We start from the raw sequence: 26,461 nt of genomic DNA, 5'->3' as shown, positions 1-26,461 counted from the left end.
CACAGCAAGATGTAGGCCAGTGAGAGCTGAGAGAGTCAATCAACGTGAGACAAGTTGTTGCTTTTTGTGTGTATAGTTCATCTTTTTTGTATTTTCCTTCACACAATTTGTTGCCTGATTGTACAGAACTTGTATTGCCTTGCTTGTTTTTGTATAGCACTAATACCAGCAATGCTACAAAGGCTAACATTAGGCTCATAATTATTCTCCATCCAGCAGTCTGAACTGGTTGTTACTTCTGGGATGGCGTTCGTGCTGCTTCACGGTTCAACTTCTGCACTTTCTAAGAATGTGTTTGCTTTCTTTGGGGCTACATATTCATGTCATTACGTCACCGTTTCAGCACTCGTTTCATGATCGAAGCTCCCTCCAGGTCATTCTGAACTTGTGTCGAGGACCACAGCGCCGGGAGACAGTTTGTCTCTCCCACAGACCGCTGCCGGGAAGCCGATGAGGGCATCATTCTTCTCACTTTTCATTCAATATTTGCAGTCGTGCTGCGCCGTGTACGACGCTAGAATGGTATTGCAATACTCTGCCGTTGAAAGCTTTGGTATTTCGCATTTTACTCGTAATGGTACTTTAAGAATGACAGCGTTTTATTAGAAGCTCCATTTCCTGAGAGTTGCCTGGATTGTGCGACGTCAGGCCGGCGTTTGTGTGCAGCACTCTGCTTCCACTCTCTGCAGACATAGTGGGCATGCTAAACGCTTTTCCTTCTCTCATAAGCATGCTGCAGCTTTTATGATGGCAAAACAGGAGGCTGCAAAAACTGAATGTCCACAGATTGTCCATAAAGCAGACACATGAAACCAAATATGGCGTTATTTCACATAAAGCAGATTCAGAGGGAGCCCATAGACACCACAGAGCCCATAAGCAAAAGATAATTAATCGAAACAGGCTTTGGAAGCCAACAGATCCAACTTTGCAAAGCATCTCAATGACTGAAGGATTCAAAGAGCGACAGGTTAGCGAATGTAACAGATAACCAAACTGCATCACAGGTCAAATAAGTACAATTTATGTCGTATAAAGTGAATTTTTTACCATGTTTGGTGTTTGACGTGGCAGTTAAGGGCAGCTGGATTCAGCTTTAATGTTTTAACGAAGGTGACCAAACGTCCAGTTTTCACATTTATAAAGTGATGAAAACGTCCTGATCCTGTCCTGGAGGAGGCATACTTTAAATTTCTTGTAATTTTGAGGCATCTTTGAGTAAACTTCCGAGTATCATTTGAGTATCTCTTTGCCGGTCCGAGTGTTTTGGTTGTTGGTAATCAAAATATGGTCACCCTAAATTAGCATGAGCTCCCTGCAGCCAAATATTTGCTTTCGAGTCTGATACAGAAATTAGCCACTTAGAATAGACATTTTCCAAACTGTTTTAACTTTTACACACTGTATTGAGAGCTGAGCATTTTGGTTGTAACCAACCTATTAGTGTGGCAGAAATCTGTAAACACAGCCTTCACACTGGTAACAATACCACAAGCTGCTAAAAATCATGTTTACAAGTGTGCAGATCGACAACAGCAGCTACAAATGAGCGACTGAATCCCTGCAGGAAGAGCGGAAGTGGGTGGTTAGAATATATTCCTGCAAGGGTCGAACTTTTGATCATGTGGGGAAAAAAACTAACACTTACAAAGCTGATATTCGTGAAGAGTTTGTCCTGTTCTGGTTAGAGATAGAAAATGTTTAAACACACTGTGATAAAATAGTTTGTTTCTGTTGTTCTATGTCATACATCATTCTAATATTTTTCCTGATGTTTTCAATGTGGTATCTTTTAAGCATCACTATCAATAATATATAACGACATACAGTATGTCATTGAAATCCTAAGTTTGGAGTTTTGGTGACACCAATCGGTAGTTTGTGAACGATATTCTATGTGCTTGTGTTTGCAGCAGCATTCATAATCTACTGATATCCAAATATCAAATGGCATTTATACACACTATTGCCTTTATTTGTTTTGTTAAAGAGTTTATGTTCGATTTTTTTTAATTTTAAGCATCAAATTTGGTTTTGAGAATTTAGGAATTTTAACTGTATTTGCTCAGATAATAACATTGGTGGTTTTGTGACATCCTTTGTCTCTACTCCTTCCCACGAAGCACACTAACTAAAAAAATTATACACCACAGCAGCTGACAGTGTGTCAGCGAGAACCTTTGGCCCTGAAACGTCAATCAGCTGCTGCCATGGGAAACGCCCACGTCAAATACTGTCTCAGCATCTTCTGAATAATAAGTACAACAGCGACATCGTTCCGGCCAGTGAGGAGAATTATAATTTCCGATCCAACGTAAACACGGTTTTCGGAGCGAAAAGGTTGCGCGGCCTAAATCATCCGAGAAAGGAAGCTGTACAGTAAGTAAGCAAAGACGATCATGCATCCTTGAGGTGACACAAAAAATTCTGGGGCGCAAGAAAGTGAGCGTACAGAGAAAGTGAACAAAAAAGCTCATTAACAGAGTGAATGAAATAATGTTGCTGAGAAGATAATGGAAAAGGTTTGTTATTCAGAGCATGAACTACAGCCACTTCTGTGGTCAGTTCACAAAGTCTTTTCTTTTTTTAAAGCGTACATGAATGTGCGGGTTGGAAAGGATTAATTCTACATGGGCAACGGGAGAGTTGTCAACAGTGACCTTTCAATGCAGCTCCACTGAAAAGACAGAAAGGCTCAAATCCCATATTTATACCCAAGGAGCAAGCTTGAAGTCAATAGCTTTAACAGAGGGAGGATGATTGTGGCTTCAATTTTCTTTTCATTCTCTTCATCTCATTAAAGTGTGTTTTCCCCACTGCCTTTACACTCAAAGAAAATAATCAAAAGGAACAGCAGAGAGAGAAATCAGGGCGAGGGAGCCGGAGAAAGGGATATTAATCAAGGTGAAGTGCAAACAGGAGTGAAAGGAGTAAAAAGCAAGGCGTTTTTGTTTTTTTGTTTTTTTGCTAATTGTTGGAGGAAGTCAGACACTTCACATCAAACTTCTTCAAGTATGTTGCACAGGAGGGAGAGAGGCCACACACTCCCGTGACCTCGGTCTAATTACTGCATACCTTGTGGTGGATAACAGCAATTCTGTAGAGACTACGGAAGAGAGGAGGACGACGCGATGCCAGACGGTCCCCATGGTTCAAAAAAAAAAAAAAGCAGCACAGCATGTCTCCGCTGCCCCGGGGCAATGGCAACTTGTGGGGAAAAGCATGTGTGAGTGCGCATCAATCTGCTCTACATTCTCCGACTCTCCTCGTCGCTAGCTGCAAGCGCACGCTTCTCCCTGGCATTAAATGCAGAGGCACGACTTGTTAACGCTCAGCTCTGGCTGTAGGCCTGAGCGGGGTGAGTTTTCAATCAACGCTCGGGTCTAAGTTTCTGCTACCGTACTCAGAATGTCTGACTCGACAGCGCTGCGAGGATGAAGTCGTACGAGGCATTTTTTTTTTTTTGGTTACATATTTCCAGTGAAGCTCCTGAAGCCTGAAATAAATGTTTCAAAAAGCAAAGCACGGGGGAGAAAATAACAACCGAGGGCCATGGGTTATTTAGAACGGTGCACGGTCACAGCGCTGCACAGACAATAGCCCAAAGAGTCTTGCAGGTTTTCGCTCTGGCAGCAGGACAACCAAGACGGCCATCTAACACAAAAGATCGATTTTAACCTCCGACTAACTCTAATCTAAAGAGCAAAAAAAAAAAGCAATGAATTTCACATTAAGTAGCTCCAACTCCACCAACCACACGCAGCACAGAAAGCACAGCACAGTTCATCCTCAGTAAATAATTAACTATCTTTTTATATTTGCCTATAATTTAGAAACAATATGAGTGTTTCCAGTTTTTAAATAGAGAAAGGCAATTCAGAGGCCCTTATTAAAACAAAACTAAAACTCTTATTAATAAGCTATATGAGTAATTCTTTCATTTGAATAACTGTGGCCAACATTAGAGAAGATTAAAGGTCCATAAAATAGTAAAAGAAATATAATAATAATAAAAAAAACCCATTCACAACATTCCATTCAAAGTTACATTCATATTTTCAAATTTGCCGAGCCGCACCACAAAACCCAAGATAATCAGATTATAATGACAAAAATATAATAAATGATTGACGAATACACAATATTTAAATTTGTAGTCGTTTTCTAGACACTCAAGCCATTAATGAATTTGCAGAATTGGTTCATTTATTGGATTTTTTTGTCGCAGCTCCACTTTATTAGATATAAAACACCTGCACTTGAATGCAGCATAATCTGAGTGGCTTTGCTGGTCACTCAAGATAGTAGTAAAAGGTTCTTTAAATTTAACCTCTTAAGAGCTGGATTGGTCACATTTTGGGTTATATTACCACCGTAGTTATATATTTTTTATTTGTTTTCAATTTTTATTATTATTTATTTTTTATTAGTTTTTTTTATATATATTATATATATTATTTTTTTTATCATTTAAATTTTTTTTTAATTTTTAATTTTTTTGTTTTATTTTATTTTTTAAATCTTTATTCTCTATGCTATTTCATCAGATCTAATAACAAAGAGCAAAAAGGATATCAAGTAAGAGCCTGGATCTGCACATTTATAGCTTGACAAGTAGAAAGATGTTCAAGTCAAGTGATCACGCTATTAACCTTTTCCAATTTGCAGCCACCTAGTCACTGGTGTTATTGTGACAATCGGGGCTGACGATGATTTTTAAAGGATTTCACCTACTTCCAACTTCTTTTTCATGCTTTTATTGTAAAAAAAAATATGATCACGACTCCGTCCAATCTAACCACCATGTATCAATCCTCGCAACCGTGCGGAGGAGTCGTGAATGTGTCATTTCAGACGTCAAGGAAGCAGAGCAACCGGGCATAGTTCAAGATTTACGTAGAATAGAAAAGGTCTGAGTGCTGTACAGATGTGACACATTTAAAAGATTAGTCATCCAACTGCTTGTTAAATAACAATAGACGATCTGTCTGAGTCAGCACCAAGGCCGAAGCCCTGTCTCCCCGGAACGACACTATAACACACAACGTGCAGTATCTGGGATTGATGTCGCCACTCGTTGCACAATGAAATCATTCGCTAAAAACAAGCCAGAAAACGTATTAAAAACCATCGATGGAAACAACTCTTGGCTCCCTTTCAACTCGTCACCCAAGTCTCACTGTCTGTTAGAGAGACAACTTAATCTCATTTCAGTTTTCGTGACGGAGCGGGGAAACAAAAATTCTGACAATGAGGAATTTTTTTGGATTGTTTTTCAGCACATAAAACTATGCACCATCTGTCAAACAGATAATTGGATTACTGCGTCCTTTTCTTTTCATTGTGTGTGTGTGTGTGTGAATTGAAATGCAATGGTGCTTCTGCTCAGGTAATAAAAAGGTGTAAAAGAAACAAAAGCTGCTGGAGGATCTTGTGTATAAGTTGATGCTCAAAGACGTGTGATGGAGAGAGATTAAAAAAACAACAAAAAAGCTACACAGCGGTTGTGGAATTAGAATAGTGTGAAACTCAGGAGTGCCAGGCCTTCTCCTCTCACTGTCTGTCAACTCTGCCTCCTTCCTCTGCATCTTCTCAGCATCAGGTGTGCGTCTCTCTTATGGCCAACCTGTCTTTCTGAAGAACCCACGCTCTTTTTCGCTGACAGTTAGGAGGGCATGAGTAATGTCTACGAGCACGGGGACAGACAGAGCGAGCAGCGCCGCCGGTCTATTCATCTCCTGAACCCATTTAAACGCGCCTCTCTATCGGTTCCCAGCGGAGATCGGGATGAAATGAGTGTATGAATGGAAAGCAGGGGAGACGGAGAAAAGTCGGCGGTGCTGGTGGTGGTGGTGGTGGTGGTGGGGAGAAAGGAAAGCTGAGAGTGAGAGACGTAAGGCGTTGCATACGTAAAAACCTCCCAGGAGCGATGAGCTGGCTTAAAGCAGCTGGAGGTGACCTCGCTCCAGGCAAAACTAACATGACGGAGGGAGGCTGCTAAAGGGAAGCTAACGGCTAATATGAGACTTGACAGGAAAAAGAAATTTAAAAAGTATCCTCAGACAACTCCGTCCTTAAGATCATGAATCGTCAGTGAGAGACAGCAGAGTAAGACAGATGTGGTCGGTGCATAGACTCGTCAGTGCATAGGCTGTTACAACACAGAGACAGCTATTGAATGGACATGCTAATAATGTGTCTCATCGTTCCTTGTAGAATCCATACAGCCCGGCGCTAAATCAATGTCTTGTTTGCAGTCTTATTGCAGACTCTTTATCTTGTCAGAAACTGCTGCTCTGTCAGTTCTAGACTGCGATTCTTGCACTGTACACAGTTGGATCAATACATCAGGCACGCATTCTGCTGTTTTGTTTTCTGAGCTGTGTACGTACGGCGCATACGACTGCTCACGCGGTGGCTTCGGTGGAATTTCCCTGATTACGTATGCGCCGCGTGGCCGATCGATGCTTTCTACCAGAAGCACTTACGGGATCTTTATTAGATTCCATAATGTCTGGTTTTAATGGTCCGTTTAAAGGGATAATTCAACATTTTGGGAAATACGCTCGTGCGCTTTCTTGCCAAGAAACACAAGAACATCAAAATCATTCTCCGGTGCGCTCTGCCAGAAGGTGATTAGCTTAACTTTGCATTAAGGCTGGAAACATGTGGTAACCACCTACCCTGGTTCTGTAAAGCACAAAACATACCTACACACATCTCTACACCTCAGTAATTAACATGATATCTTGTTGTTTACTATGTTGTCTTGTATGTTTGTTCTCATTAACATTAATGCTAAAAAGGCACATGAGATTGGTGGTGTTTAGCAACGATCTCTGTGCAAGAAAGCAAATTTTTCCCAAATTGTTGCGAGGCCAATCATCTGCCTGCTGCATATTCTTTGTCTACTTGTCCAATCGTTGCCTGGCCGCCATCACAAGCCTTGGCAGATCCGTTAGGCTTTGGGTTTCTACACAGGCCAACTCATTGTACAATGGACTTGAATAGAATGTATTTGCTCTAAAGGGAGGTATTATGTTCAGTTGTTACCATTTCCAACATCAGTGGTCACCAAAAAAATCATCTATGGTTTTCATTTTACTTATTCTTAAAGTGAAGGATCATGGTTTCTGACGTCCCCATTAATGGTGAATCTACAACTGAAGGAGAACATTTTACGTCAACCCTGTCTCCACAAAGTGAGGTTCCTATGCAACACAACTGTCTTCTCAATTATCCATCCATCCATCATCTATACACCGCTTAATCCTCATGAGGGTCGCGGGGGGCTGGAGTCTATCCCGGCTGACTCAGGGCGAAGGCAGGAGACACCCTGGACAGGTCACCAGTGCATCGCCTTCTCAATTATGTTGAGGGCATTTCATGTTAAAAATGAATATATTTTCTCATCTGTGGCGTCATAAGAAAAGTGTCCAGTTTGAAAGACACAAAAAGTCTATGTAAGAGGTAGGATGGGAGGATGGAGGAAGTACGAGGGACCAACAATTTTAGTTTTCACTTTCTGTTTACTTTTGGTTGTTTCCGGTTAAGTTAAAAGCTAAATGGTGAGGTTTGGACAAACACTTTGGTTGACACAATTAAGGCTTGGCACCAAAGTCACTTGGAAAAGGTTGGGGTAAATATGGTTGTGGGGTAAAATACGTATACATCCTTTTATTATATGTTTGAAGGTTTTCCTCCATTTTCTGAGTTACCAAAGTCCTTTCCCATTTAATATATGATTGGTTGGTTGAAAAGGGGCAACAGTACAGCAACAAAATAAATGGGAATAATGCTGGTAGTCCAGTGCACAGTGCTGGACTACCAGGCATCAGCAACAGGAACTAGGCGGAATCTCACCAAATAAGAAGCTAGTGTGTTGTTCCTCCATCAAGGGAAGCAGGTTTGTCAGCAAGAAAAAAAAATCATTAGCCTTAAAAAAAATCCATCCTGGTCCAGATATTGTCCACACACAAAAAAAAAACAAGCAAACTGAGATGGACAGATGCAAACACTTCCACACTCACAAAACGTGCACTGGTGTAGAAAAACAAGACAAGACTTGTTTGATCTTTGCCAGGAGATGGGCAGGGAAGGACAGACCGACCACAGAGGCTCTTGGCGAGGCTGTAATCGCTTCGTATCGATTGTTCTCCTTTTTTGGTGAATCAGCAACAACTGGTGTGGGCTGAGGAGTTTGCTTAATATTCCCTCCTGTCAGTGAGCAGGTCAGTCAATTTCACCCTCCCCAATGCCTCGGCTCCAAAATATCCCATTTAGATCTCGTTTACATTCATCCCACCGGCAGTTTGAGAGTGTCGAAATATGAACTTTTCCCAACATGAAATATGAAAACTTACAATATCTCCCTCTGCAAAAAAGAAAAAAAATCGTAAGGTATCCGGGGGGGAATCTATCAAATTTTGCAGGTTGCGCAACAGTAATCCATAGCCGGTTTGTGATTCATCGCAGCTCCACAATCAAAATCTGATGCTTTTCTTTTAGTTCATCATCTGCCTACAGGGCTGCTGGGTCTGCACTATTCCACTTTGTGAATTTGGGTGGCTTTTGATAGAGAAGAAAAAAAAAAAAGAGGCCCAAAGGAGGCTGAAAATAAGCTTCCTCTGCGTAAGATGACAGCAGTGATTTGTTGCAAAGATGAGAGGAATCCCCGGGACAAAAGAGGTGTCACTGAGATTCGACGACAAACATCACGGCGAGATATTTTATGACAAATGAGCTCTCCTGTAAAACAAATGGCACATGTCTGGTGTCTCTCAAAGCAAATCTGTGTACATATACAGTATGAAGGAAATAAATCATTCACTACCAAGAGCTCGATACTGTACGACACGCTTCTGCTGACGGCTTAAGTGTCAGTGTCAGTGACGTAAAGCAGCAGCTCTCTAGTAAACAGACCCGCGCTGGCTAGTCATTAAAATTCAAAGACTCTCATCGCAAAAGCAGCCTCGTTAATTGTTGGATTGCCAAAAATAATCAGCGATCAGGCTAAGCTTTCTCTCTGCCGCCACATCTGCACAGATAGACACTCCTGCTCCCACTTTAATTTCGGTTCGGAGTGTCAGCGCTGCTCCGACAGGGTTTAGGTGTGTTTAAGGTGCACCGAATTTAACCCTCCTTTAATTAGAGCACAGAGAATGGCAGAATCATCAGTTCAAAGTGATGCGGAGTGAAATATGTCGGGCCTTCTGGAGAAGATTACACCTGCTTACATCACAAAAATCCACCGGTTAGGATATTAACTGCTCAGACAAACAGGAGAAAATGAACAGGATTTTTTGTGATTTAAAGGCCAAAATCTGGAAGATATGCATGATCATAAACATGAAACTGAACGAGCCACAGCTTTAGTCATGCTCCGTTACAGTTAGTAAAAGATTAGTAACATTTATCAATAGCCACTCATCACCAATCTGCCTACACAACCTCAGCAGCTACAATAACACATTAAGATACTGCAAGAAAATGAAGTTAGTAGTTGACCAGTCCTGGAGAGGAACAGCAAGCTCAGAAGATAGTGGTCCTATGAGTGTACTTTGACACGTGATTCACAGCATTTATTATCAGACTCTCTTTTAGAACATTTTTTTGTCCATCTCCTTTATTTAGGTTGCTTTGTAGTGTAGGCAACTGTGTCCAGTGCTGGCTTTTCCACCACTGAATCATCTACCATCTGAACTCATGTACACGAGCATCTGCATTTGTAAAATAACCAAGAGGAACGATGCTTCCTCTCTGAAACAGCCTCTAAGTCCAGAGTGCTAAAGCCTGAAGACAAAGCCAACAGGAGCTGCAGACGTCTATTTTCCCCTTAGATTACTTAAGCTACAATACACTGACAGGTTATTGTGAAAATTCAGCCAAATGAAGCCCAAAAAAATACTGCCAAGCCGCAGTTTTAAGTAAAAATACTTTATTCCTATAGGTATGACTCACAACTACTCGACATTCTGGAGGCACGACTGCAGGCATGGCAAGGTTAGCTTGAAGGTCCATCCATGTGAGTCCACTACTTAAGTCAAGACTGAAATATCACAACAGCTACTGGATGAACTGCCATGTAATTTACTTTAATTATTTAGTGACCCTCATGATGAATTACAATAGGTGTGGTGATCCTCTGATGTTTCATTTAGAGTCATCATCAACTTTTCATGTGTTCATTTTTGAAAATATTTTTTAACAAATACCAGGAAAACTAAATACAGATCAATCCAAAACCAAAATCTATAAGATGCTCCACAGTGCAGAAAGTATTATTTTCATTTTTTTTAAAAAAGCTATAAAATTGTGAGAAAGCATTTGCACAGGTGTTTCTTTTAACCCACACCATTAGTGCGTCCTAAACCTAACCAAGTAGTTGTGATGCCTAAACCTAATTGAGTTGTAGTTTGTGGCATAATTATCAGCAAAGAGTGCCTGAAAATGAAATGTAATACCCCTCTTGTGAAAATCTATGACTTTACCTTGTTAACAAACACACATTGTGATTTTTATATGCTAAAAGACAAATCATAAAAAAATCAGCCGTCAGTGCAGATGACAGTCTCACAAACACCTGCGTTTTATATGAACAGTCCTGCTACATACAAGGAACCAAACCTGTCAACCTGAAGGGAGCTGCTCTCTGTATCATTATTACTCTACAGAATCAGTTTTAGACTTAAATATGGCTGAGTTGCTCCAACGTGAAAGCTTGTAGGTGTGGACTCTGTTGAGCTGCATGTTCTGGAATACACAACGATTCAGCTACATCTAAGCCATTTTAGGGCAGAAAGGGATTATTTTAATGGGGGGAAAAAAATTTAAATATGTGACTTTGATGCACAGAGATGAGTTTTTCGTGCTTAAATCAACAACGAGAAAGAGACTGGAGCGCAAAAATAACATGAAATAAAGGTGCCATATGGGGCTTGAACTCAAGCCACCACCCCTCCAACCTCCTTAAGGTTGGATTATACTTTCTGTATGAACGTGACGCGCAGAATCAGCACAAGACAACGTGTGTGGGGCGTCTGTTATCAAACTGCACGGGGCAGTATGTCTCAAACACACGTATACCACAGGACACTGACATTGTGTACACCGCTTACAACATGGCAACACGCACTTGTCTTCGTGAAGAAGAGGAACATTGTTGTCTTTTATTTCTGCTGAGACAGAAAAAAGGAAACGTGGTCAACTCGTCCTTTAAATCATAGAAGGCCAGATTCACCCATTCCTCTTCTTTGCCGAGTGTGAATTGTTCATAACACGGTTTTCGCGGTGATCCCTGTGTGGTGACTTGTATAAATGCTTCTATTTTTTAACTTCTGCCACTAGGGGCTCCTGTTCGTCCGCCATGTCACCAGCGCGTCTCCGTCCAATTTGTTAGAAGTTTTCGGAGGTGCACGACACGGAAATTTTCAGCTTAAAAATGACCGTGCGAGGGGGCGTGGCTGCTAAAATGACGTAATTCGTCCGTACAGAGCCATGTGGACCTCATGGATGCGTCAAGCATAAACCAAGCTTAATACAGACTTTGTAGCTCTTTTTATGTGCAAAGCAAAAAAAAAAACTTTGAAATGTGTGACGTGGTTACAGGTACATAATAACGAAGGGACCAAAAATCTCACAATTATAAACCCTTCATAGTGAAACCAATACATTTTGTAATGTTGATCAACTACATATTTTTGGTGTTTCTTTCATAATGACATTCCCATTTTGGGTTCAACACTAAACAATGACAAAACATCTGTATGTTAGCATCTTTGACTGTGACGTCACAAACATTTCTTCAAGCCTCTTTCACCGTTTGTCGAGACAGCGTCAGACTCTCCCTGATGCTTCCAGTTAATCCTAATTAGATTCCACACACACACACACACACACACACACACACACACACTAAGCCTGGTGTAGTTTGGTATGCACAGCACCACACATGTACAGTGCACTCGGAAAAGTTTACAGCCTTCCCCCTGCTCAGCCCTCGGAATACTTCACCTTGCCACAACAGATGGTTGATGTTGACAAGGAGGGAGAGACAGTTATATGTGTGAGTGAGCCAGTGTGTGTGTGTGTGTGTGTGTGTGTTGTGTGTGTGCCTTATCATTACCCGTCCCCAGAGGTGAGCCTGGCAGTCAGACAGTGTAACAGAGGCAACGACAACAGGATCTCTCCACCAAACCTCTGTCAAGCATGATTGGACAGGATGTGGTAAGTGGTGCTAAGGCCCCGGGGATGCGCTTGTATGCACACACACACATATACACACACACACACACACACTAGGAGATAGCAGCTCTTTACGAGTGCGTGTGTCCGTATGTGTATCACCCTTTTCTGCATTGCACTCGCTGGTGCAACTTTACACTCTCAATGGGACCCTGACAAGAAGACAGATGAGTCCGACTGCGCGGAGAATCGTTAGCGCGCTCCCGACAACAGTGACTCAACACAACTACTCAGGGATCGCCCCCGTCCCATCTTTCAAAACCCCAGCAGACCAGTGACCAGTCCAAACTCATCATCGCTCACATCAGTCATTCCATTACTTGGGCACGCGCCATTGACTAGATGGTGTCATAACATACCGGTTTCCCCTTGAGCGTCACTGGATGGGCCGCGTGGTGTCGTGGAATGAGTTTTTTTTGTATGGATTTTAATGCTGGATCCTACGCAGTGTTGGCTTAAAAAAAACAAAAAACCTCACATGATACAAATAGCATTATCCTACATGGCATGCAGCTTCCCGCTATGCAGCATGGAGTTTATGCAGAGCTGAGGATGGTGACTCAACCGCCGCATGAGCAGTGTACAGTAAGTGCTGGGTGTTCAGAGAGGCGGTGAGACATCTTTATGCGATTGCTGGGGTTATGTGCTGTTCTTGTTTAGCCAGAAGTGGAAATAATAAAATAGCATACGACAGAAACAAGGATGTGTAATGCTAAAGTACAACTTTAAATTCTAACATCTCCACTTTTAACACCAGAGAGCCCTCAGTAGAAGGACATAGGTGTCCAATGTATGTATGTTTACCTGATTCTGTGTTTTACTGTGCGCCTACCTGAGGATGAACTTGCCTTGATTTTGCTTTAAAATGATCCATAATGTAACAAGAGCTTAGTCTGTCATGTAACACAGATATGTTGGATGGAGGGGAAGCGTTTTGCTGTAATTTACGCCTATGGCTAAGTACCTAAGATTTATGACCTTGACCTTTTGTCCAAGGTCAAATGTCACATCTCCAACATGGGTTCCTATCTGATTGTAATAACAAACTATGTGTTTATCTGACACCTGTTCCAAGGTATAATGGATTTAAAACTTGTGATGATGTAAGACCTTTAGTATGACCTTGACCTTTGTCTAAAGGTCATATGTTCCATCACCAGTTTATAGGCCGAGAATGTCTTCCTAACTTAGCATGCTAAAGTTATGTCTTTTTGTCCATTTTCAGTCATATAGAGCTGTTTTGGGAAACCTTTGACCTCTGTAGTGGTCACCAATGCATGTATTGACCCAAATCTAATCACTCTGAGAAGGGACCATAACGAGGTCATGTATGAAGTTTCAGGTTCAAACTCCTCTTCTGTAAAGCACTGGACCATTAACAGACGATAAAAAACAACAACACGTACATAGGCACGATTATGAGACGATATCAAAGTTTCTGTGTTGGTGCACACAGAAATAGTCGTACCTGGGAGACAGGTGCTGGATACACAGATCGGATAACTACGAGAAAAATAGTGAAGTTTGATCAATCACAGAAACCATTTCAGCCCTGATTTGCAGCAACTCGCAAGCATTTGACGAAACAGATATTCTCCTGTTTAACCCAATCAAAACTCACATTTACTCACGGTTTATGCACATAAACGTGACCAGAAGCATCATTTTAAGCAGTGAGTCTTCTGATTTATGAACGTAACAGCGATGGTGTAACGGGGCTCCGAGCGCTAGCTGTGTCTCAGTGCATCCTGTGCAGATGGAGACTGAAGCTGCTGCTCTGCTAACACACTGCTCCCCCCCTTCTGTGTAGACACAGTGTACGACTTTATTAGCAATGGTTCAAACTAAATCCTCAGGCAAACACTTAAGGGAGACCAGATTTCGGTTGAAATGTCAACAATAAAGTCGAATTTTACACAGGAGCTCTGATTTCACTGTGCTGGAACAGAACTGCATTTTTCCACCGAATGCAGAGTCTCTACCGAGTGATCAACACCAGAAAAGTGTCCAAGTGACTCGAGTTCAGGGGACACAGAAAACTGTCATGTCATCATTTCCTCCTCTCAGAGTGCATCTTTCACTTTACTGGTACAGCTGAATATACTTTAGCTTAGTGTGTTATGCTGGGCAGCTTTTCCTACTCTTCTCAGAATACGACTGGAACGCAGCTCGCACATTTTTGATTTTTACCCGACTCTAGGATTAGTCTGTTTACCTGGAAGTTATTTTGTGAATTACGGTTACATTAAAACATATGCTGATGTACACTTCTGATCCCTAAAAGCCATTAATCCTATTATTTTTGCACTTTAATGAGGTAGCAAAATAAAGAACAGATAACTTAAAAGTACAAAAGTACATCTACACATGCGGTCTTGTTTAATAATCAAAAGGTTTTCAGCCTTAACTTCGTGGTCGAGAACTTCCTTACATGTTCAGGACAAAAGCACATTTTATGATTTTCCTGAAAATTAAAAACTGATCAAACAATATGCCAGAAAGCTGCAGTAAACGCTTTATCATAAAGATTGCTTCGTCAACTGTTGTTTTGTTTATTTAATATTTAAAACTAACTTTGAACCTGAAATATATGTATTTGCCAAGTCACTCAGGAGATCATCAAAGCTAATTACGCTCCTTCCTCTGGGAACAATTAACGTCTAACCCACTTTCACAGCGATTCATCCTCGCTGAGATATCTCACTGAGAACTTAAGTGTTGGTGCTGACGGACCGACCAACACCGGCGTCCCCGGAGTCTCGCTGTTAGGCTGAAACAAGCATTTAAATCTCGAAAACCGCCGCCGTGCTCGCTGCCATTTCTGCCTCGCTAAGGCTCCCTGTGCTCGGGCTGCTGTAATGACTTTCCCCAACACCAGCGAGCACTAAGTGGGCACCCATCGAGCACACTGATTGCCTTCGGCTGACCTGGAAATGTCTGCTCTCACCTGCACCGCTCGGCGAGGCTCAATCAGCATACGCTTCTCGGCCACGCTGGAGTGCAGCTAGTGTAAGAGCTCCTTCACCGTTGTGGCAGTGAAAGATGCAGTGACAGCCTCCATAGCTGGCTGCATTAATCCTTGACTGGAGCTGAAATAGGAAACCGAAGTGGGGCAAGAGTGTGAGAGGGAGATGGAGGGGAAGGAGCATTCAATACGAAGTAAAGCTAATTTATCTCGATGCTTTAGCAGCTGCACTTATGAATTACTGACACAGTGACAGTTTAGTCCTCGTGCAGATTACCCAAGGTAGCGAGAGAGAGGATGGATTTGTAATGCTGATACGTGCTTTTTTTTTTTAATCATTTCTGCTGGCAGCTGCGATGCGAGGGGCATTGTTTACATACCGTTCTGCACACTCTGCTCAGACCTGCAGGATTATATGGAAAAATTCCCAGAGCAACAGGTTGAATCATCATGTTGGATGGGGGCGACCGACCTACCAGTCATGATTCATTTGTTCAGTCAGACGACATGCAAAGCAATCACTATGGAGGGCCAACCTGTCGTAACTAAAAATACATTTTAAAAAATTCATAAATGAGGATGTAATTAATTGTCATTTTTTACATTTTCCTTTTATTTATCCATTTATTCATTGATTTTTTTTTGCCTATTGTATTTTTATTCTCATTTATATTTATTTCCACAGTGATTCATTTTTTTTACACTTGTTTATTTTATTTATTTATTTATTTTATTTCCACATTTATTCATGTTTCCATGTCCATTTATTTTATTTCCATGTCTATTAATTTTATTTCCACATTTATTTATTTATGCATTTATTTTTGCTTTTCCACTTTTCCTAATGTGCACATATTTATTTTCCCACATTTTCACTTTTCCTCGCTTATTTGTCCCTCAAGTGTATGCTAACGAGGTGGGCGTGTCTAACCTTGGTCTAAAGCATGATTGGTCAACTACAAGATTCAGTTCAACCAATCAGCACTCAGGTCCTATGCTTGTGTCACCCTCTCCTCCTTCCCATCCCATAAATGTGGAAATAAAAAAATAACTATGAAACTAAAAACATAAAAACCAAGTGTTAAAATAATAAATCACTGTAGAAATGAATATAAATGTGGGAGTAAAAATAAAATAGATTTTTTTAAAAATGGATGAACAAATGGATAAATGAAAGGAAAATGTATAAAATGACATATTTCATTATTTACTCATTTATCTCATTTTAATTGGGACAGGTTTGGCCCTCCATAAATCACCTCCTTCTGCTCTAGTGAAAGAAGAAATAATGTGTTGCTCATGTGAGCTCCAAGCAACGAAAAAAATCTCATTCCTCTTGCTCGTGGCCTGTTATTGACCCGTTTCCTCGGATTCACATGTTCGTCTTGGAGGTTTCAAGGTGCGTCTTCGAGGACGGTTTTGGACATACGGGAGGTTTTCATTCCACGCGGTGCCTGAGCTGTGCCTTCAGGGACCACTGTGCTCCTTCAGAAGTGCTTGTTGGATGGTCTTATGACTTTGGAAAAGCACCTCTTTGGCGTCGGATTGGAACGGATGAGTTTGACCATTTCGGTAATTTCTGAAACTGATGGTTTGACATTCACCTGCCACCTCCTACCACGACCAGCCAGTAGAGCTGCACGCCGCACCGATACTAGAAAGAGAATATGCTGCCGTTAAAAACAGCACTATTCATCATTTTATTAGTGCTGCTACTTTACGAATGACAATGCTTTTAAAGGAAGCCGTGTCTTTGAGTTGCTTCAATGTGCAACAGCAGAGCAATGTGTGTGCAGCACCATGCTTCTACTGCCTGCAGGCATAGTGGGTGTGCAAATCACTTTTTTTTTTTCCTCCTATAAGCAAGCTGCAGGCTTTCATGGAGACGGAACGAGGAGCATGGTTGCAAATACAAGTGCTCTTGCTGACACATATAGCAAAACATGGCAGTATTTTACTCACAGATGACAGTCAGGATGATTTAAAGTGCGACAGGTTAGCAAATGTGACAGATAACTTCCATTTTTTTCCATCATTGAAGTTTGATGAGGCAATTGAAGGGAGGACAATACTAACTGTTTATCTTTTGAGCTAACTTTCTAACGTGGCAAAAACAGCATTTACACTGCTAACTGTCGAGCTGCTAAAAATCAGCTGTTCACATGGATGCAAATCAACAACACAAGTTATAAGAAAGAGTGACAAAGGGTGATTAAAATGCGCATTAAAGTCCTGCTGCAACAGAACAGAAATATTTTAAAAAGTGATTATAATAGGCAAACAAGCACGATGGGAGCCGTAAACTAATATTTTGTTGAACAACCCCTTGAGCCAATCACTGCTATCAAGTGTTTTCTGTAACTCTCAGATTTCTGCACCTGTTGACAGGTATTCTGATTTCACTGCTCATCAGCAAAGTACTCTAATTTGTCTGGGACAGTTCTGTTTGTTTGTTTTTTAATTAATCTTTCCAACCACAATTCAAAAGCAATGTCTTATTTAACTAAATTATAACTCAGCAGATTTTTATTCATTATTACTTTCTTCGGTTTCGAGTTATTTGAGTGACTATTGTGAATTTTGCCTTTTCTTTAATAGAAGGGTATGGATGCATCTGTGGACGACTGTGTCTCTGCAAGGATTAACCCTTTATTGAGCACTCCTTGATACACTTGGAAAATGAACATTTCAACCTTAGGGTGTTATTGAAGGATATTTAAGATGTTTTTACTTTTGTGACTTTAAATATTGCAAATCAAGACTCATAAAGTTACCACATATGGTAACTTGCCCGTCTACAGTTAAAACATGGAATTTATAATAAACAAAAGAAAAAGTAACAAACTGCAAAAATCATTTATTTAAACATTTTAGTTTGAGGTAATGATACACAACCAGTAGCAAAGTATTTATAAAGCGCTTGGCATTTAGTAATATTGTTCTTGGGGTGGTGGTGTTGGCGCTAATCTCAAGAAATAAATCCAAGTGGAGTTCCATGTAAACCAGTAACAAAGCGTTTCGAAAGTGCCTGGAACATTTGTTTAGTGACGTTTTTTGTAATGTAGTGATATTGGCACTACTATTAAAGCTTAATCAAAGTGCATATGGTTCTTCAACCTCAAGGAGAGGCACAGTGTGGACATATTGAACGTCCAAGGAAGTGACCAAATATGGTCATCTGCCCCATAAAGGGTTAAACCTTTTATAGGCAGCAGTGGGAAAGGCAAAGGTGGAGACATTTAAAAAGCTGATCTTGATGAAAAGATGGTGATATGATGAAGAAAATGAAAATGTATGGACACAGAATGGTGCACTTTTGTTGTTGTTTGTCTCTATTTTTTCATTAACAGATTAATGCATGTTATACAGGCAGGTATCCTATAAAAGTGCGATATTGTGACATTACCAAACAGCCATGTGGAAGTGACAAAGGTTTTCCATTCTTTAAACATCTGATTCTGTTAACTTGAATGTGAAAAATGTGCAAAACTATGTCCATCTTCTAAGAGAGACTCTGTGAACAAGTGCATCATTACCCTTCGCTGGCATCAAATCCACAGGGGCCACGGTAGCCACAGGACTTAGTCTCAATCCCATCCTTACATTACCCATAATGTCTTGCTCCAAGCAGAACTCATCACGTCTCTGAGAGTGTAATTGTGCCCTATGTTCTCCTTTATACCCATTAGTGTTTTGAGGAGATCCTAATTATGTCCTACAGGGAGAACCTGCTTGCTGATGGCAAACTAATCTAATCCTCACCTCCGAGAATAATAAAAGACAGTATTAGACATGTGCTTGGGTGTAACATGGGACGATGCCCTAGGATTTCCGATGACATGAAAAATTAAAGCCATATTACATTAAAAAAAAACGACCAAAGTGCATAAACATGATTCATGTTCGCTATAACAGAAAGAGCACGAATCAGGACGTGTAACTACAGAGAGGATGATGATGAAAGTTCTGCAATCCAGACAAGATATCCCAAGAGAAAGGGACAGCACTTTCAGAGTTGTGGCATTAGTGAAGCAGCAGACCGCTGCAAAACAGAACTTGATGTATTATTCAGAAAGGCCATGAACATCCTTTGGAGATCGACCATGCATGTAAGCTGGTCAGTGACCCTGTTCCTTGACTGGAGGGTAGAAAGGAGGCAAAACAAAAAGCAATTTATGACTGTTTTCTTGGGAAGTATCTGCCCCGTTGTAAACCAATATCTGAGAGGGTTTAAAGTTTAATTGCTGCAAGTTTGTCTGCTCCTTCTTTTTAAAGGTTAAAATAGAAATTTGGCTTAAGGACAGCTGCGACGTCCGAAATGTTTTCACAATGAGCACAATGTCCTGGAATGGAAGTCGTGCACAGGTGAACACATTGTTCTTCTGGTCGCCCCGGATCAATTCAAGCCCCCCAAAAAATGCCAAGCAGCTGTTCTCCGAGAGCAAAGGTTTTGTTTACAGCCGAGTCCAACCAAAACCTTATCCTCAAGTGCACCGTCCCGATGCGAAAGAGGACCACTACCCTATCATTACCGCTGGATGTTACTCATGCTTGAATCATATTTGTGCTTTTAAACGAGACAGTTTTTTTTGAATGCGCCCGATACTGAAAGAGAAAATTGCATTTCTCTGCTTATAATATTCCATAACTGATTGGTGGACCACGATGAATCTGAGGAGGAAAACAACATTAAGCGGAGAGAAAAAGATCTTTTTTTTAAGACAGAGAGATGTTGGTGAGCTGTAACTCAAATTCCAATGTTTTCTGTCGCTACTCTTTTGCCGTACAAGCTTTCCAATTTAATGCAAGTCTCGCAGCAAGAAACGTTGAGCAATGGTCACAGAGAGCGCAAGCACCACGATTATCATTATCAATTATCTGCAGAGTATTTATTTAACTAACTGATAAATGATTTGGTCTGCAAACACAGAAAGATTGTTTAAGTTCCTACATTTCAATCGTCCAACTAAATGTGCTTGTCAGTGCAACAAACAGTCTGAAATCCAGCGAGATAACTCAAAGAACAGACAGCCAATGTCTAGAACTCACATTTACAAGGCAGAAACAACTTCATCAGCTCATTGTTTCAGCTCTAATAGTCGCTGACAGTGTCTTATGAAAAAGCGCAGCGATTCATTTGGACGCATTTTGTTCCTTTGGGTTACATCCAAACAGTAAAACGCTGAAAGTAAAAATGTGAAAGCGCAGAATACAGTTTGAGTGAAAGTTCCATGTGTCGTACAATCGTGGCAAACATGTGGGACAACAGCAGCTAAACACACAATGACTCACTGTTCAGCATGTTACCTTGTTGTACAATATATTACAATCTGAAGATCAGACCCTCCTGCTATATGAAGGCACAAAAGTTTGACCGATTGTTGGCCTAATCATCCATCTGCCTAATTTTTGGCATTTCTGCAATTATGTCTTTTAAACGCAATTATCCGTAAAGCTAATTAATGAAAAAATGTGCTACTTTGGTTCTGATGCAGCTTCCTGTGGTTCAGAATAATGTCCCGCCCACTGCACTATCTGATTGGCTAAACACCAGAAGCAACAAAACTGAAGAGTACATGTTGAAAACTTCTCTTTTAAAGGTTCCACATTGTGCCCCTTTTCATCAAATTAATAAAAGGATCTCCTGAGAATGTGTCTTTTTACAGCTCAAAATGCTTCCATGACTGTTTAACCCCTGGTCTAAACGGTATCAGCTCCTCTAGTGTCAAATCGAGCTGCTGAAGACTGTCTCTGTGACTGACAGCAAATCAGTCGACCACACGGCAGCCAACGCAGACATGCTTCTAATCGTTTTTTTCAACTTTCTGAGTGCCGATTTGACATGGAAACATCACAGAGCTTACTGCGCTACCACCGTTCTTAACTCGTGTGTTTGAGTGAGTCTATCAGAACAACGAGTTGAGGTTGACAAATGAACAGTTTAGCTTTGCAGATCCACAGCTTGAAAATGACTGCTGCTGAGATGAAGTCTTAATAAGCAGCTATTTCAAACTCATTCTGTTTTCTGACAACAGAAAGAGGCAGGAATGTAAATACAAGAGAATTCATCTGTACTAAAATGTTGTGTGTTTGAACAGAGAGCAGAGGAGTGTACTAGGAAGCAGGTTAGACATAGCCAGGCTTTCTTTGTGTGAGTCGGCTCGACAAAAACTAAAACCCCAGTCTGTGATCATCTCTTAACTCGGGCTTTCTGCTTCAGACTTCGAGTGCATTCAGAAAAAAGGTGGCGTTTAACACGTCATGTGACTTTTCTGCAAAAAAAGAAACGATCACGTTCAGCTGCTTCAGTCAACTAGGGCTGGTCCGAATAGCATGTTCTGTTCTCCGGATATTCGGCCCAATTAATGACGAATATCCTGAATAGTTGGGAGGGGGTGGCGGGAGAGTATTTGTTCTGCCAGGGGAGGAGTGAGCGGGTGTTTTCACCATCAGCGTCACAGGACTGTATCCGCCATCAGAGATCAAAATTGATATCCCGGTTCCAGCACAGCGAACGAATCAGAGACGAAACATAAAAGAGCCAAACATAAAAACATATTTATATGATTTCTGCAGCACCAACTAAATAGACGTCTGGTTCCCATGGCAACGTGATATATACAGTGTGCGACACTGTAACTATACAGCTTCATTCAGTGATAGTAGCATGTTTGCAGATAAAATGCATTCCCTCAGCTGAGAATCTGTATCGCTCAAAGAGAATCGTCAGAAAATGATTTGGTTAAAGGGAGACGCTTCTTCTGGCCGGTTTGAATCCAAAATTCTGAACAAAACCTGCTTCCATGATACTAAAAACTCTGACTTTAGGCTCAACATACCTCGCTAACCCACTCAACCCACTTGTCTCTCCTGAGGGCTGTGAATGAAGCGAGATAAGTGGGTTAGCGAGATATCAAAAACATACATAATGCACAAGATCTTCAGTTCCTCAGATGCTGGGAGTGCATGGAGACTCTTGTGTTCACTCTTGCAGCCAACAGTAGAACTTTTGGTGTGTTTTGCTCGAGGCTGAGACATTGTAGAGTTAGCAGAAGCAGCTGTAGAAAGCAAATAACCCCGGTGGTTTCTGAACGGTTCATTTGGAAGCAGTGGGCAGTGAGGGGGCTGGATTATGCAGACTTTTGGCTTAATGACTGTTGGTTCCTTAGTTTCTCCATAGAACTGAATGAAAATCTTACTGATTTTTAAAATTCGAAGACTTTAGGGGAGATCTGAGAAACAGCAATATTCATACACATATTGTAAATACAGCTTTTATTTTATACCTCAAAGATTTTAAGACATACAGAACACAATAAGATGGATTTTTACCATCTGGAACCTTTAATTAAACATACGTAGAACATAAATATCTTTCAACAAAGATGGTTTTCTACATTTTGACACCACGATTGTCAATTTAATGCATATCAATTCCAAAAATCAGTCATCTGTGTCCCTGATTACTAATAATTCCAATATATGCATCAACCCCTAGAAGGCTTCCTGCTGCACTATGTCTGTTTGTCAGGCTTACAGGAATGTTGTGCGTTTCTACATCTACTGTATATTCAGTATCATTTCAGGTCATGAAGTAAAGTTCTTCAAATATTTCTCTGACTCCAGAGCACGCAGGAAAACCGTCTCGGAGGTAAATAAGAAAATTAAACTAAGCCATAAACAACTTCCTATAAAGACAGATTTCTTAATTACACACTCATATTAGCATCAGAACAAGTGGACTGAACTGCGCTCTCTTTGAGTCTCTCCTCAATGAGGACTCTATTGAGACGGATTACAGGAGCTAATACGCCTCCGCTGTAGTGAAAAATATCTATTATTGAACACACAGCTGCAAGGGCGATGCAAAAAAAAAAAAAACAGTATGTTTTTCCTCCATAATGTTTACTTAATGTACATATCAATCATATTAAAAACAACTTGACACTGTAAACAAGCGATCGCGCAAACACGAGCAGAGTTGGGGGGGAGAATATCAATCACTTCGGCAATCGCTGGAGGAAATAAATATTTCATGGAAAAATAAAAAAAAGTAACACATTAGTTTGATATAGGCTTGGCTGCCTTTTGAATAAATCCTTGATGTGATGCTGGACGTGCACGCGCGCGCTCACAACCTAAGACTTTGATCCAAAGCCTCTTACAGGGTTTTTTTTGCTGATTTTTCACCCCAAAACCAGATCCAGCAGATCCTGGTTTCGACACACAACAAGAGACCCCCGAGTGTCATTAGCTGCAAGGATAAAAAAAAAGATGGCCAGAGGAGTGCAACACAAGAGAAACGAAGCTGACTAGCCTTGAGATGGAGGGGAGTTTGGAGATGGTGCGAGCAATTTAAAGTGACTTGTCAAACGTGAGAGTCAACACCGTGTGTGTTCTGGCTACTGCACAATACGACTCGGCACAATCACGGCCTCAAGTGCCTCCAGTCCAGCGCAACCGCAACGCTCACTTAAGCAATCCACATTACTTGCCCACTCGAAAAAAAAAACCACTCTGCAATGGTCCTGAGGGGACTCGTGCCGTTTCTGTTGCATATTGAGCTAACAGTGACCTTATCATACTTTATGGTATTTTTCATTTTCCGTGACACCGCTATAATGTTGAAATAGGGGACTTGGGGATTTGCTCTAATATTTATACAATATCCTTTCCAAATCCAATTTAGTCCACTCAATGTAGCACAAATTGGATAATAAATATTGCATGCTTAAATGTCTGCTCTGCAAAAAAAATAAATAAAAAAATAAAATGTTATATATGTGATTCAAAGGTTAAACTGAAAGTGTGGTGCAATTTTAGACTATTCAGGGAAAGAAAGTAAACTCAAGTGCTGCAGAGGTTACACTTGAGTAGAACTAAATCGCAGGATTAGACATTAAAACAATCCTGTTCACTGATTATTATTATTTTCTCCATTACTGGTTGATGTTTTCTGGCTCACATGGGGGCTTTTGGGCGTGATCGCTCTGCGTACAGTAAATGCAGTGAGGATGCGTTGCCTTATTTAACACAAGTTCATGCGTTTTCCTGTAATATTTAAGCAACTGCGAAACAAAAATGTTTTTATGCTTGAATAACTGAAACACTAAATAGCAAAACTGGTTGCAAAAAAATTTATCGCAGTTTTTATTTGTAATTTTTGGTGTTTTTTTTTTCTAAAAATGTGTTCAGGGTGGACAAAAAAATAAATAAATCTACGCAAGAAAAAAAAATCCTGCTATAAAAGTCTTATTGTTTTTGGCTAAACAATAGTCAAACATCCAAAAATATTCAGTGTATTTTTTTTTAAACAAAAATTTTTTTAAAAAACAGTCCTAATGTTTTTGTTTTTATTTTATTTTATTATGAATATTTTATGTCTTTATATTAAATAATCGGTGAGCTTTTAAATTACCCCTCAGGGATAAATAAAGATAAATTGAATTAATTTAGAAGCTGAAATTAGAGAATTAGTGTCTTATTGTTGTTTTTTTGTTTGTAAATTGACTAATTGATGAAATATGTGTTGGTAATAAACAATTTTCATGTAGAAACAGCAAAGAGAGCATGTTTGGTTGTAATTTTGTGCTGCAGTTTGTAGAGTTTTGGCAGTGAAAGCAAATCTAATCTAATCCAATATCTGATCTGATCCAATGTTTAGATGTGTGAGGATGCAGGATTAGCATGTGGTGGTGGCAGCATGGCGTTTATAAACACTACACAAATGAATAACAAGCATGTATGTCTGCTCAAGGCTGCAGCAGCATGAAAAACAAACGCTTGAATTATGTGTAAAAAGTGGAATGTGTGTGTGTTTATCCTCAGCTGTAACACACCCCCTGAACATCCAAAACACAGCAGCAGCAGCACCGAAACCCGTCCAGAACCCCGCTGTAGCCCCACGGCTCAGTCCAGAACTAGCCCAAGATATGAAACTACAATAAAAGAACTACAAAAATGTACATTTCTGCACATGGTGGGCTTCAAACATGGAGCGAGGAGGAGGAGGAGGGGGGGAGAGTGTCAGTTTTTTGGGAGACAATAGCAGTGCTGTCAAAACACAAAAGAGCTTCAAGAAGCTAAAAAAAAAAAATGTTCGGGAGGGAAAAAAAAGTTGGAAAAAAGCTCACCTTGTTTGACACACTTGAGTCGGACGGGGTCTTTGCTGTGCTTGACCACGGCGTGCACGTCCCTGGTGGTGAGTCCGGCCACGGGGGTGTCGTTGACTTCCAGCAGGAGTTCCTCCGGGCAGAGTTTACCGCTGTGGCACGCCGCTCCGCCCGGGAGAAGCTCGCCGACGACCGGGAACTGTCCATTCTCCGCGCCGCCCTTCAGCTCCAGCCCCAGCTCCCCCTCCGCGCTCCTGCAAAGGACACTCTCGTGGACTTTGTTGGTCCAGTGGTTCTTCCTCTTCTTCAGGCTCTTGGACATGGCTCCAAAACAGTAGGTGGAGGGGAGGAGAGGGGAGAGTGGGGGGGGGGAGATAGATCACATGAGTGCGGCCGTGGAAGAAGTTTGGTCGCTGGTTGAAGCCCCACCGGAGAGTCCGCGCCGCCGTGATGGGTCCAGTTTCAGGGGGAAACGCCAGTAGTATCCATGTCAGCGAACACTCAGCAGCTGGATCATCAGTCTGCCTTTGCAACAACTGAGAGCTGCCCAACTTGTGACGCCTTCACGGGCCGCCTCCATCATGGGAAATCGCAGAGCTGCAAGTGAACACAACTTCAGAACAGAACTACGACGTTGTGAGGAAACGCTCATTGAAAAAATTGCACTAATATGTTTTTTTTGGGACTTTTAGCTGTCTTTGCATGTCGGTACGCAACTTAATGATCATAACAATAAACTTTATTTGGATGCCCCCTTTCAAAAGTGGAGTTCTTTTACAGCAAAAAACAACAATAAAACATCAACAAATATCATAAAACGTTAAAAAGAGAGGCAATTAACAACTTTTTTACCACTTACCGAAGAAAAATGCTCAACTTGTAATCTATAAAAAACACAAATTAACCCTCCTGTTATCTTTGGGGTCAGAATCAGAATCAGAAACCTTTAATGTCATTATACCCCCAAAAAAGTGCAATGAAATTGGGTGCAATCCCATTCAGTGTAAAGAACAACTACAAATTAACAAACTGTGCAAGATAGAGAAAAAAAAGACATTTGTAGAGCCTAACGGTGGATATAAAAAATAAATAAGTGGCAATAAGTATAAAATGGATATAAAATTCAGAGTATTTACAATAG

General features: G+C 40.9%; 1 protein-coding gene across 1 annotated transcript in view; it reads right to left on the bottom strand.

Moving 5' to 3' along the window:
• The window catches only part of LOC103373808 (membrane-associated guanylate kinase, WW and PDZ domain-containing protein 2-like), a gene marked incomplete at its 3' end in the record, with an annotated part of 86,454 nt that extends 60,378 nt beyond the window's left edge, over positions 1 to 26,076 (bottom strand). The window contains exon 1 of the mRNA XM_008303805.1: positions 25,342 to 26,076. Coding sequence (XP_008302027.1) covers positions 25,342 to 25,642 — 301 coding nt within the window. The remainder of the gene's footprint in view (positions 1 to 25,341) is intronic.
• Positions 26,077 to 26,461: the final 385 nt, after the last annotated feature.

Source organism: Stegastes partitus, unplaced genomic scaffold, assembly GCF_000690725.1.
Source record: "Stegastes partitus isolate 25-593 unplaced genomic scaffold, Stegastes_partitus-1.0.2 Scaffold2071, whole genome shotgun sequence".
NCBI lineage: Eukaryota > Metazoa > Chordata > Actinopteri > Pomacentridae > Stegastes > Stegastes partitus.
Note: the sequence above shows the minus strand (reverse complement) of the source record. Positions and strands in the feature narration are given on the sequence as shown.